This window comes from Octopus bimaculoides, chromosome 22, assembly GCF_046866305.1.
Source record: "Octopus bimaculoides isolate indiv1 chromosome 22, ASM4686630v1, whole genome shotgun sequence".
NCBI lineage: Eukaryota > Metazoa > Mollusca > Cephalopoda > Octopoda > Octopodidae > Octopus > Octopus bimaculoides.
Genome location: NC_142949.1, coordinates 15,135,030 through 15,150,100, shown reverse-complemented (window position 1 = coordinate 15,150,100; position 15,071 = coordinate 15,135,030). Strand labels below are relative to the sequence as shown.

At 36.6% G+C, this 15,071-nt stretch overlaps 1 protein-coding gene across 1 annotated transcript in view; it reads right to left on the bottom strand.

Annotated features, from left to right (window-relative positions):
- LOC106874492 (DNA-directed RNA polymerase II subunit RPB2) overlaps window positions 1-15,071 on the bottom strand; it is a 46,559-nt gene that overhangs the window by 14,508 nt on the left and 16,980 nt on the right. Inside the window, exons 6-15 of the mRNA XM_014922237.3 lie at window positions 14,053-14,217; window positions 12,280-12,476; window positions 9,909-10,028; window positions 9,465-9,651; window positions 6,855-6,998; window positions 6,136-6,275; window positions 4,759-4,870; window positions 4,374-4,528; window positions 3,292-3,490; window positions 1,410-1,578 (exon numbers count right to left, since the gene is read on the bottom strand). Of these exons, the coding sequence (XP_014777723.1) occupies window positions 1,410-1,578; window positions 3,292-3,490; window positions 4,374-4,528; window positions 4,759-4,870; window positions 6,136-6,275; window positions 6,855-6,998; window positions 9,465-9,651; window positions 9,909-10,028; window positions 12,280-12,476; window positions 14,053-14,217 (1,588 nt within the window). The remainder of the gene's footprint in view (window positions 1-1,409; window positions 1,579-3,291; window positions 3,491-4,373; window positions 4,529-4,758; window positions 4,871-6,135; window positions 6,276-6,854; window positions 6,999-9,464; window positions 9,652-9,908; window positions 10,029-12,279; window positions 12,477-14,052; window positions 14,218-15,071) is intronic.

Below are 15,071 nucleotides of genomic sequence, written 5' to 3'. Positions count from 1 at the left end.
TAGCACTCACAGGTCTTTTCAAACTTAACCCGTTAGCATTGAAACTGGCAATACTTAAATCAAAAGACTCTGCCTGCTTTGTGCTAAAATTAACCACATCTGGCCTCTCACACCTACCGTACAATGCCATTCTAAAAATAAACAGCCACATCATCAAAATCTTGGGGCTACGATATAATCCTAAATTAATTCAAAACAACGTGAATAAATAAAGTATTACATTTTAACAGAATAAACTGAATGTTAAAGAGTGAAATAATGATTTCTAGGAGAGGTACAAGGCAACAGATTAGAGGGGAGGGTGAGGAAAGATATAACTGAATATATCAACTCCAGTATTTGGCCAATATTAATTTCAGCAACAAATTAAATTATTGCTTCAAGCTTAGGCCCAAGGCCATCAATTCTGAGGGGGAGGGGCTAAGTCAGTACTGTCAGTCCGGCATTTGAGTGGTGCTTTATTTCATCGACCCTGGAGGGAAGAAAGACAAAGCTGACCTCAGTGATATTTGAAATTGGAATACAAAGAGCCAGGAGATATATTGCAAGGCATTTTCTCCAATGTGCTAACGATGCTGCTAATTCATCACCTTTCAACACTTGGAATAAGCTATGTGAAAGTCTGAAAGCACCATCCGAACGTGGCCAATGCCCTGACTGGTTCCCATGCCAGCCGCACATAAAAGCACCATCTGAACGTGGTTGATGCCAGTGACCTTTGACTGGCTCCCGTGCTGGTGGCATGTAAAAAGCACCCACTATACACTTGGAGTGGTTGGCGTTAGGAAGGATATCCAGCTGTAGAAACCTTGCCAATCCTCAGTCAAACTGTCCAATCCATGCCAGCATGGAAAGTGGATGTTAAACGATGATGATGATGATAACAACAACAAAGGGAGCAAGCTGGCAGAATCATTAGCAAGCAGGTTAAAATGCTTAGCAACATTTTGTTTGTCTCTACATTCTGTGTTCAAATTTTGCTGAGGTCAACTTTATCTTTCATCTTTTCAGGGTCCATAATATAAGTACCAGTTGAACAATGCGGATGGGGGTGTCAATGTAATCGTCATGCCCTCTCCCCTGAAATTGTTGGCCTTGTGCCTAAATGCGAAACCATTATCATAAGAACAATAATCCTTTCTATTATAGGTACAAGGTCTGAAATTTCGTGGGAAGGGGTTAGTTGATTATATCAGCCCCAGTGCTCAACTGGTACTTATTTCAATGACCCTGAAAGGATAAAAAGCAAAGTTGACTTCGGCAGAAATTGAACTCACAACATGAAAACAAATGAAATGCTGCCGAGCATTTTGTCAGGCATGCTAACGATTCTGCCAGCTTGCCACCCTAAACATTAATAATAATAACAACAACAACAACAACAACGATAAAATGTTGGCATTTCTTACCAGCAGGTAACTCTCTAAAGCGAAGATATTCCATGGATCGAGTCGTAACCAATGGTTTTTGGGGATACAGCAGTCCGTGAGCAAGGGTGTCCATTCGGACGTGAAAATTTGTGATGTAAACACCCATAGCTTGTTTTCCCATAGCACTTTGATAGGTATTACGGGGAGACTGCGTAAAGGAAAAAACGCAAAGATTTGAAATTTTATGCATACTCACAGATATATATATATATATATATATATATATATATATATACATACAGGGCGACCTAAAAAAAAAAAAAACAGAACCCATAAAAAATTTTATTAAATCCTACAAAGGTCCAGCAAATTTGTCGATAGATTGAGATGAACAGTGGTTCCAGGGAGATGGGGCCACCCCACCACGTATCAAATGACCCCCTAGCCTGGCTGAGAGAGCGATTTCAGGAGAGACTGATCAGCAGGAAGTGTGACATTGAGTGGACTTGAAACTCCCAGATTTTTATCTGTCGGGGTATCTCAAGGATAATGTTTACCAGGACAACCCTGAAACGATTGGTGAACTGAAGGCAGCAATCACAGCAGAAATCAGGGAAATCCCTAAAGAGGAATGTGTTTGAGTAATTGACAATTTTGTGCGATGTATGCAAGTGTGCCTTGAATGCCGCGGAAACCATTTGGAGCATATTTTGAAAAAAAAAAAAAAACGACTTTTATGCAAAGGGAATGATCGTACATAGACTGAAGCTGAAGTCAAGAAATTTGCTGGACCATTGTAGGATTTAATAAAATTTTTATGGGTTGTGTTTTTTGGGGAGGGTCACCCTGTATATATATATGTATATATATATATATATATATATATATATATATATATACACACACACACATACACAAAGACAAAAACTATGATATAGATATTGGTAAAGTAAACTTCCATGTGAGAGAGAGAGAAGACTAACATTGGTGGTCCCAATGATTCTGAAGAAGACAATGATTGAGCACGTTAACTAATGGAGGGACATCATCCTGGAACAAACCTAGCCAACCCACATCACTATGGAACTAAGAAAAAAAAAAAGCCAGGTGTGAAATATGAAACAGGGGTGTGGTGTTAAGGTGCAGGTTTATTGAAATACGATTAGGAGTTTAAGGCTTAGTAAAAGAGCTGTCAGTCTGGTACAAGCCTTCAACAAAAGACTTAACTATTTGCTCAACTTTACCTGATTCATGAAAACAGGTTCCATTCTTACGACTATAATGGAATGGATAGTGGTAGGAAAGGGATCCAGTTGTGACCACCCTGTTTATATATATAAACAGTATCACCTATAGAATAAGTGTTACTCTTTGTTCTAGCCATGGACATTTTCCAATAAGCTCTTCCTATTTTTAAGACAGTATGATGTAACTTCAGCATATCTGGTTGCTATTTCTAGCATGCTGAGCAACAGCATTGAGTAATAAAGGTAAAACAGCAGAGAACAAAACAAAAGGAAAAATATAAATGGCTGAGCATTAATGATAGGTTCATAAAAAAAAAAAATAAAAATAAAACCGACATCGTGTCTGCTGTTCTCCACCCTCCTGATTATAATATGTTCCTACCATCATACTTTTAACTCCTCTTTACACCTCAGACTAAGTTCAGCTTATGCCACCACTGTCTCAATCATAAAGATTCTTTAGTCTTGTGAGTGACAAGACAATCCCACTAGTGCTGGCGCCACAGTAAAAAGATTCCAAGAGCTGGAAGCTAATGGAATATTTATAATTTACAAGGTGACTTGACAAGGGGAAAAATAAAATAAACTTTTGACATGAATGGTATTAGCAATATTGCTATTACAGGGATATTTAAAATTTTGAAACATACATACACATAAAAAAATAAAATTACCTGATTGTGATCTGGAAATGGAATAATCGAGGCACAAACTCCAAGTACCATAGCAGGGTGAATCTCACAATGAGTATATGTAGAACAGTACGCCATTCCTTTCTCTTGGAGATCATCTGGAGTCATAGCCAACATTACTGTCTCCTCTTCAAGAGGATCAATATATTCCACAACCCCACTAGCTACAAGATCTTGCCAACTAAGAAAACAAAGAAGATTTTATTAACGACATGTAATTAGTCAGGTATGAACTCAATTAATTAGCAACAATTACATATAGAGGAACAGAAGGATAGGCAAACATCAGTTTTAGAACATGATAACTGAACAATAATAATTACTACGTGAAGAAAGTTGTTAGTTTTAAGAACAAGAATCTAATTTATTAATATTTGTTTTTCTTTTTGTTAGTTCGTAACAACAATATCAATGTTATTGCAATTTTAATTAAATTACTTAATCAATGATAAGCAGTTCATCTACTCTGTAATTCACAGCCTCACAACATCCACTAAAATCAAATCAAATCAAGCGATGCAAGAAAGCTTTTATGTATTTACTTGACATGCTAAATACAACAGCTGAACTAATTTTAACAAACTTCCCAATAGTATTTCACTGTTTTCATACCAACCCATATGAAACCCATCCACGATAAATTTCACCCTTTTAATATTGACCCCCTTACAATGTCATCTACGATAAAGTTTCCATTTAATAGCAACCCCTTACAATACTACCCAAAATAAAGTCTTTACATTTAAATTAAAATGCCGATCAAAATCTCATTTTAAGACATCAGTAACATATCAAGTCAGATACTTTACTAATTCCATCCTCCAAAATCTGAATTATCATAAAAATTCATTGAATTATTATTAAGTCTAATTATTACGAAATCTAATCTCAAAAGAGTTAAAATGAAGAGAAAATAAATTAGTGCTAAATTTCAGGATAGCAAATCTCACAATAAAGAAAAGACACATGCAACTGAGAACACCATATGGATGGGTCCATCTACTCCACAACAAGTTACATGTATATCAAACGATACACCTCTACTGAGTGATAAATCTACTCACCTGTAATTGTTGTATTCTCTTTGTTTCAGTTGTTTGATGTGACTCTGTTTAAGCAACAACTTCTGGTTCTCCACAATCAGTAACGGCCGACATATACGTCCAGCATCAGTATATATTCGAATCTCCCTATCTCTAATATCTCGAATCATTGATACCTGAAGTACAAGAAACATAATATTGATGAATAATAAAGGATAAATGTACATAGAGGAAGAATGTTCTGTAGATAAATAATTAACAAGCCCTTAACTCTACAGATTGATAATTAAAACCCATTTGATATCAGATTTCCATTGAAATACTGTTTTTTCAATTAGGTCTGAAAATAAGGAAGATTTTAGCTAATATTTGGAACATAAATTAAGAAAGAACATAGAAAACTGACCTCAGATACAATGATATCCATTTCTCTTCTTAATTTTCTTAGTGTGTTCATCAACTGTTCAGGATCTCGATGGATGCCAACCCAGCATCCATTTACAAAGATTTTAGTTGCACTACAAAGAAATGGTATTAGACATTAATTATAGAATGTAATAAAATATTAGAACATATAAATCATACAGAAAATCAATAATGGTCATCATCATCATCATCGTTTAACGTCCGCTTTCCATGCTAGCATGGGTTGGACGATTTGACTGAGGACTGGCGAAACCGGATGGCAACACCAGGCTCCAATCTAATTTGGCAGAGTTTCTACAGCTGGATGCCCTTCCTAACGCCAACCACTCAGAGAGTGTAGTGGGTGCTTTTACGTGTCACCCGCACGAAAACGGCCACGCTCGAAATGGTGTCTTTTATGTGCCACCCGCACAAGAGCCAGTCCAGGGGCACTGGCAACGATCTCGCTTGAATCAATATAATATATAATATAGATCAATGGTGATTAATACTGGCAAGAGATCAGACAAGATATTTCCTGAGATCAAGCTGACTGTTACCAAATGGTACCAAGACGGTAATTCTCATGACACCAAAGGTCTCCAAGAGTTTTCTTTAAAACTCATGCTTTAAGACTAAGGGAGGACACAAGAGTGGAATCTGTCACATGCAATCATTATCATCACAACTGCCAATATCACCCACTTTTCCATATTAGTGTAGACTGAATACACTGGCATGAAGGCAAATTCTTACACCACTTGATTTTGAATCAACCTGTTGGGAGAGGTGGGGGACACACAAAACCCCCAGAGCCCTCTTCTTATGTCTTTCTCTCTCCCAGATACCTTTTACTGCCAGTACACAGCAGTTTACATGTCCAAGCACCTACCTCTCCTGCATAATGCCCAACCATATTCTTATCTCCCTCGTCCTCAGTAAAATGTTGCACATCCAATGGTTGATACTGAACACTTCTGTTCAGCAACAAATATTAAAGAACAGGAGATACATTAGAAGTACAAGCAGACACACCTGCACACAAACAACACATCAAAAGTCTTTGGACACCACCAAAGAAGGTGAGTAGATCTCAGTTGGAAGAAATGGTAATGTAGATAGTTCATCTGTGCCCACTGCAACATTTGACATCATGGGAATGTAGGAATGAAGAAAATAAAAAGACTGTTAAGCACATAAAATTTCTAAATTTCATAAAATTACTTATGAGTTACTAATTCACCCAAAATACATTAATGACTACAAAACCAAAACCTTGTTTTTTTTTTTTTATTAACGACTGAAAAGAAAAAAAAAAGATATATTTTAGACGATAAGGGTTAATTGAAATGAGAATAAAAGAATTAAAAGCACATACTCTTGGATAGCAGATGGTGCTACCTCTTCTAGATTCTCCATACTCCACTCTTCTAAAAACTCCAAGATTGGAGAGGGTTGAGAGCCGACAGAAATATAGGCCATCAAGGCCAAGTTCTTCACAAGTCCTACAGCTGCACCCTGAATTGACAAAAAGTACAAGAAATTTAATTAATAAGGGATTGTCTTAATTGTTATAAGATTATATGTATCTCACCAGTTGGAAGTTTCAAATTAATAAACCTTAAAGGTGAGAATAAAACAATTAAAAAAATTTCGAATGGAAATTCAATAGAATCTACACTAAATCTATGAATGTGTAGAAAAAATATTGGTTCATATTAGATACTGTGAAAGACATAAGTTAAGAAAATAACCCAACCTGAAGTAAAAGATAAGAAAAGAAACTGTTATTGATCTCTCATTAAAAACTCATAATTATTTCACAAGTCTGTCAACTAATGATGGAGTGAATCCCATAATGTTCCATTTCATAGAGACGTTTGAAATTTTGTCTCTAAAGTTGGAACCTTGTGCAGTGGTGGAAAGTCCTTAATTCTACATTGAGCCATTTAATATCACTTCTTGTATCTGTAATTTCTGATCTATTAATGAACCTGTTGAGGTTGATTTGCACAACACAAAGAGGCCCTTTTTAAAGGGGTGGTAAGTGGTAATATGGAATTAAAAAAGAAAATAAATAAATAAAGATAAACTTACTTCTGGAGTTTCAGCAGGACAGATCATACCCCACAGCGTATTGTGAAGTTGCCGAGGACGAGCCAGTTTGCCATCACGGCCAATTGGGGAATTTAAACGACGAAGATGGGACAATGTAGAAGCGAATGTGAGCCGATTTAATACCTGAAAGGAACAAGATTTGGTAAATATAGAGTTTGGAAGCAAAACCTCTAGGACTACTAAGAAAACAATCATTAAAGAGACTCACAAATTCAGAAACTGAATAGGTTAGGTGGATCACCATGAGAGCAGAATATTCCCAGTTTTTAAGCACTGGTGCTGGTGAAACCTAAAAAGTGGTTGGCACAAGAGAGGGCATTCCAGCTGTAGAAACCATACCAAAACAGACAATGGAACCTGGTGTGGCTCCTGAGCCTGCCAGCTCCTGACAAACCGTCCAACCCATGCCAACATGGAAAACAGATGTTAAATGATGATGATGATAATGATGATATTTATGAAACTCTTTTAAGATTTGAAACATTGCTTCAGCTTATTCATAATCATTATTGTTTTAATGTCCCTTTTTCCATGCTCACGGGGTTCAGATGAGAATTGTTGAGGCAGATTTTCTACAGCTGGATGCCCTTTCTGTCACCAACCTTTACCGGTTTTCCAAGCAAGGTAATATTTCCCCATGGCTACACATCCTGTCCGCAGAAGAGTGGAAATAAACAACACTGCTTGTATGACAGTGACACTCATTTACAACTATCACATGATTATTTCTTTATTACCCACAGGGGGCTAAACACAGAGAGGACAAACAAGGACAGACAAAGGAATTAAGTCGATTACATCAACCCCAGTGCGTAACTGGTACTTATCTAATCGACCCCAAAAAGATGAAAGGCAAAGTCGGCCTCGGCAGAATTTGAATTCAGAACATAATAACAGACGAAACACCATTAAGCATTTCGCCTGGCATGCTAGCATTTCTGCCAGCTCACCGCCTTAAACTTACAACTATCACATGATGCCAAGACAAGGAGAGACCAATACATAAATACACACACACATGATGAGTTTCTTTAAGTTTCTGTCTAGCAAAACCGCTTACAAGGATTTGGTTAGCTTTGGGTTATAGTAGAAGACACCCAGTGCCATGTAGTGGGACTGAACCCAGAACCAAGTGGTTGGGAAGTAAACTTTTTAATCATACAGCCACACTTGTACCTACCTGTATGTTCAATTATTCACACCTCTCAATCTATCAGACCTAATTTTCTTAAAGTCTAATGTGTAAAACTTTCATCTTATCTTCCTGGTTTCAATTCCAGTTCTACTCCCTGTGAACAAAACAATGTTGAGCCCATCTATTACTTCTTGTAAACTGGACCCAACTCATGAGAAAAGGACAAGTTAATGATACAGCAGGCCGAAATGAAACACTGGTGACATGTAAACAATAATGTTACTACCAGAACAACATATAATCTTTGCTGCATCACTTTGTTCTAAATACAATCAGTCAAATATGGAGTTTTTATGAGCTTGACTGACATAGAGGAAACAACAGCTAAATTACCACCAAATCACAACTAGCTTATAAAAAAAAAAAAAAAGAAAAAAAAACCTAGAGTTCCAGATTATCATAAGTTTGGAAATGGAAAAAAAGATGGGATAATCATAACCTGAATATCTTTGGTCTTGGGTGCCTTGAATCAAGTTTTTGGTTGGAGTTAAAACAAAAACAGCAGCATAATATATAGTAGGGAGTTTCTACACACTTGATTGACTTATTTAAACGAAGCAGACAAATTAGTCATAACCCTTTGAAACCACCACCTAATATTCTGTTTCAAATGTTAATTTTTAAAGCAATATCCAAAAGAACAGTTATAGGCACAGGTCCGAGCGTGATCGTTGCCAGAGCAGCTGTCCGGCTTCCGTGCCGGTGGCACGTAAATAGCACCATTTGAGTGTGATCGCTACCAACGTCGCCTTCCTGGCACGTGGAAAAACATTTGAGCGAGATCATTGCCAGTGCCGCTGGACTGGCTCCTATGCAGGTGGCACGTAAAATACACCATTTTGAGCGTGGCTGTTGCCAGTACCACCTAACTGGCCTTCGGAGTAGTTGGCATTAGGAAGGGCATCCAGCTGTAGAAACTCTGCCAAATCAGATTGGAGCCTGGTGTAGCCTCCTGGTCCACCAGTCCTCAGTCAAATCGTCCAACCCATGCTAGCATGGAAAGCGGACGTTAAACGACGACGACGATGATGATATGGCTGTGTTGGCAAGTTTGTTTTGTAACTACATGGCTTCAGGTTCAATCCCATAGCATGTTTTCTGCTATAGCCTCTGGTTCACCAATGCCTTATCAGTGAAACTGGTAGAGGGGAAACTGTACAGAAGCCTATTGTTTATGTTTCTGTGTCTACATCAGTGTCTATGTTGGTACTACTTGGAAATTAAACAGTGTTTTATGTTTACATCCAGTAACTTACCAGTGTGACAAATAGAGATTTCTTAAAATTAAGAACTGGGATCAATGTGATTAAATTTCTTCAAGGCAGTACCCCAGCATGGCCACCACCTATCTGCTCACACTAATAGCAACAGAAGTGACATTGTGGTTAGTTTACCTGAGAGACTCCAGCCCTTGCTTGATGGGCTTTCTTCTGATCTCCCCAATTGCCTGTGGCCAAAGAATATTTCAGCCCGTCTGTGATGATTCTCGTCTTAATGGCAAGTTCCAGATTGAAATCTTTTCCTCGGTCAATAAACTTTTGAGCATAAATGCGAACCTCTTTCATCAGATTCCGGAACAAACTGGAATTTTACAAATAAGTGTATCAAATGAATTTAAGGATTTATAGTTAGAAACCAAAGGATAGAGGTTTCTAAGTATATATATATATATAACAAGCAAAAAAGAGGTACGGTATTCAGTGCTTTATAGAACACACACATGTTTCAGCAAAGCACTGCAATAATTACAAAACAGTTATAGAAACATTATGCAATCTTTCACCCCCACCCCTCCACCATATCAGTGTCCAGCAATAAATGATTATAATAACACTTACCCTCTGAACAAGAATGCCAATAGTGGTCCTGCTAAATCCAATCTTTTGTTACCATAGTGATCTCTGTCATCTACTTCTCTACGACCACAAGCAGCTAAAAGCAGCCTATGTACCATGTACCTGAAAAATATGAGGGTGTGTATAGACAACACAGATATATTTATATATACAGTTATCCTTTGACTATCGAGGGTGTTACGTTCCAAAACCTGCCGCAATAGGTGAAAATCCGCAAAGTAGAAACAGTACTGTACTGTATATTTTTTATTATTTTTATAATTTGTATATATTTTTTTACTATTTTTATAATTTATATATTTTTTAATTATTATTTCTATAATTTATATATATTTTTTAATTATATTTATATATTTAAGCGTTTATAAACTCTCCTCACACTCTTAGGAGTTTCGTTTTCCCTACAGTATGTGTGATTCTTTGTTTACTCATCTATGGTACACTACGTATTTTCTTTTGATATATTTTAATTAATGTGTTATACAGTGCAGTACAGTACTGTACTTTTATTTATCAATTATGAGACGTGAGAATGTTTATCTCACCACAAAAATAATTAAAATCTTAAAAAAACATAAAATACCAATCAGCTGCTGAAACCTGCGATATAAATTTACATATAATGGCCAGAAAAATCTGCGATGTACTGGGGACACGATAGGTGAACTGCGACATGGCGAGTGATTACTGCACATTTATCTATATATATAACAATGAGAATGTGTGTCTGTCTGTCTGTCTGAATCCCTAAAACTCGAGAACTACGCAACCAATTTCATTCAAATTTTACAGATGCCTTACTTAGGGTTCCAGTTGTGTTTTAGTCAAAACATTTTTTAACTTCTTGCAGAGTTCGAGCCCACAGCAACATAATATCTCCTCCACTATTTAAGTATTACGTGTCAAAATTGAAATAAAAACTAAACTCTCATGTCAAATACTTTCACTTTAAAAATGAAACTATTCCACTAACTGAAACAATCCCATTTCGATACTGTAATGAGATACTTTCAGAGAGAGAGAGAAAGAGAGAAAGAGAGAGATGTATATGTATACATATAGATGTATATGTACACGTTATTCCACTAACTGAAACAATCACATTTCGATACTGTAATGACAGATACTTTCAGAGAGAGAGAAAGAGAGAAAGAGAGAAAGAGAGTGAAAGAGATGTATATGTATACATATACATGTATATGTACACGTATATGCATAGATATATATATATAGATATAGATCTATATGCATACATGTATATGTATACACATGTGTAGATGTATATATATATATATATATAGATGTACATGTAATATGTACACATATATACATATATATACATGCATACAGATATCTATACATATATACACCCATCACACACATTAGTCATTTGTTTTCTTATCCAAAACTACGTCAAAAGTACTGAACGGATCTTTATGAAATTTGGAAATTATATTCTATGTATAACGGCCATAACTCCCATGAAAATTCATATATTTTTGATGTTGAAATTTTAACCCGAACATAACAGATGAGCATTATTTGTAATTCAACGGTACAACAGTGTAAGACTACCCTTTCAGATATACTTTCATTGTGATTTCTGCAATGTGGTGCATAAATTGTCAAGTAAATGAGACACATCTTTGCCTCCACTTGCAAAGTGTTGAGTAAAATTATTTCGTTGCAGACCTCCTTTGGGTCTTTTTATTATCACTACGACACACATAGTCCCCAGTTGGTAACATTGATTTCAAGGCCCTCCTAGATGAGAGACTGGCATTCCACTTAATGTCTATGTTCCATGCTGGCATGGATTGGAGAGTTATTAATGTAGAAATATGGTATCGTAGCTACTAACAGTTGAGGGTTGCGTAGTCTAGACGGCGTTTTTAGATTTCATTATTCTCTTTAACCCGGGCAAAGCCGGGTATTTCTGCTAGTATATATATATATATATATGCAGTAATCACTAGCCATGTTGCAGTTCACCTTTATATATATATATATATATATATATATTGGTTATTAGCTACATTAGGATTTTAGGTTCAGCAGAATCATTAAAGAGTCAGACAGTTTTATGTTCAATCCAGTCATGTTCAGTCCTACAATGTCGTACTAAAAGTAAACAATGACATCATTGAAATCTAAAATCTACAAGATAATGCTCAATTAATTCAAAACAATTTCAAAAAGCATTACATTTAATGAAGTAATTATCACATCACCATTCAAGGCCCATTTTCCATGCTGGCAGGAGTTGGAAGCCAGGGAACTGCACCAAGCTCTAAGGATTGCTTTGGCATGGTTTCTATGGCTGAATGCTAATGGCTTGAAGAGGTTCACTTACCCCAAAAAGTAAGCTTTCTTAGTCTCACAGAAATCACTAACACCAACATGAGGTAACATTTCTTTCTGCAAGATTTCTCGGGCATATTTGATACGTTTCTCTTTTGTGACACCAGGACGAGCTCCACGTGAACCAATGAAATTCAGAGCAATATTCTGTTCTTGAATCACAAAAGCTTCATCTAATGATGGTTTTACCTACATAAATAAAAGGGGGTAAAAAAATATTCATGAAAAATATAATTCTATATATTTTATAAAATCAATAATAATCAAAAAAGAAAAATAGCTCAAGGGAAATGACAAGTAAAACAATGACAATAATTAAGATAAGTGAAAAAGATTGTGTATCCAATGATGTAAGCAAAAATTCTGAAATAAATTAGATTGACTTCTTAACGAGAGAAAGTAAACAAAGATGTAGCAGAGAGTATTAAGAACTGTCAAAGATAATTTTAAGAATTTAACAGTTTCACAAAGTTAATTCACATGCTTAAAAAGAAATAAGATCTTTGAAGTAAAATCAAGCTCAGGCCTGTCCTTTTCAGAATGAGAAAAAAAAAAAAAGAGTTACAAAGGTTTTGAACCAGAAGGGGTTTGTATAATTTTCTTAATTTTTGAGTTTTTGAAAAGGCGCGGGAGTGGCTGTGTGGTAAGTAGCTTGCTTACCAACCACATGGTTCTGGGTTCAGTCCCACTGCGTGGCACCTTGGGCAAGTGTCTTCTACTATAGCCTCGGGCCGACCAAAGCCTTGTGAGTGGATTTGGTAGACAGAAACTGAAAGAAGCCCGTCGTATATATGTATAAATATATGTGTGTGTGTGTGTGTTTGTTCCCCCAACATTGCTTGACAACCGATGCTGGTGTGTTTACGTCATGAACTAAGGGAAATAATGCAAGACATAAAACAAAGGGAGGTAACTAAATGCTGTGAAGCATTTTCTCACGCAATCTACTGGTCCTGCCAACAACGACCAACAGCAACATCAGCATCACAATTCTCCTCCTCCTCATTTAACCGCCACTTTTCTATGCTTGCATGGGTCAGACGAAATCTTAGTCAGGTTTTCAGAACGTAAAGTTGCACGAAATGTTTGGCATGCTAACAATTCTGCTTGCCACTTAACAAAATAATAATAATAATGCTTTCTGCTTTAGGCACAAGGCCTGAAATTTAGAGAGAAAGGTCCAGTTGATTACATCGACCCCTGTACTCCACTTGTACTTATTTCATCGACTCCAAAAGGGTAAAAGGCAAAGTCAACCTCAGTGGAACCCGAATAATAATAATAATAATCCTTTCTATTATAGGCACAAGGCATGAAATTTGGGAGGATGGGGCTAGTTGATTATGTCAACCCCAGTGTTTTGCTGGCACTTAATTTATCTACCACGAAACGATTAACGGTAAAGTCGACCGTGGCGGAATTTGAACTCAGAATATAAAGATGGAGGGCGAAATGCCGCTAAGCATTTGGCCCAGCATGTCGCCTTAATAATATTAATAATAATCCTTTCTACAATAGGCACAAGGCCTGAAATTTGAGGGGAGAGGATAGTCAATTACACCGACCCCAGTATTTCACTGGTACTTAATTTATTGACCCTGAAAGGATGAAAGACAAAACTGATGTTGGTGGAATCTGAACTCAGAATGTAACAGCAGACGAAATCCCGCTATGCATTTCGCCCAGCGTGCTAACAATTCTGCCAGCTCAATAATAATAATAATAATAATAATAATAATAATAATAATAATAATAAACAGCATACCATTTCCATCATTTCTGGGTCATCAAAATCATAAATGATATGTTCCAAGATGTCTCGGTCAGACACAAAACCAAGAGCTCTAAATACAATAATGATTGGAATTTCTTGACGAATATATGGTAAGATAGCAATAATCTTCTGACCAATGGCACTTTTCTTCACACCCTACGAAAAACAAAACAATAATTCAGTGATTTCCAACATAGGTTAAATATCACATATATTCAGGGAGGGTCGTGTCATTTCAAACAACACACAACTTGACTGCTACATACTCTCTCTCGATTCTGGCAGCATGAATGGTGGAGTCAACCTCAATGAGGTTTGATCTCAGAGCATCAAGGAATGTACAGAAATACCACATTCAAATAATTCCACCATTTCATAGATCAAAGTCAAAAAGAAAAAGAAAAAAAAGTATAAAGATAATACAAAATCAACTTAAGAGCAAATTAAATTCCAAACACACAAGAACTGCACAAAGCAGACTGGCAGAAACATGACAAGTCGGGGGATGTGATTCCCCTCTTGCACATATCTGAGTAACAATAACTTTATTCCATCTTCCATTTCTCTCTGATTCTTGATGAAAGATCCTAACTCCCAAAAACAGAAAGACAAAAGTAAATCTTCAACTATTGTTCACTCTTCACTTTACATAGTTTCACCCATAACAAGTTATCAAGTGTTTCTATATATATTTCTTTATTGCCCACAGGGGGGCTAAACATAGAGGGGACAAACAAGGACAGACACAGGGATTAAGTCAATTACATCGACCCCAGTGTGTAACTGGTACTTACTTAATCAACTCTGGAAGGATGAAAGGCAAAGTCAACCTAGGTGGAATTTGAACTCAGACAGACGAAATACTGCTAAGTATTTCGCCTGGCATGCTAACGATTCTGCCAGCTCGCTGCCCTAAGTGTCTCTATATTGCTTGTTCAGTCATTTTTGTTACATAGGTTTTTTTTACCATGCCAGCATGGGTTAGGTGAATACATATTACTGAAGCACTG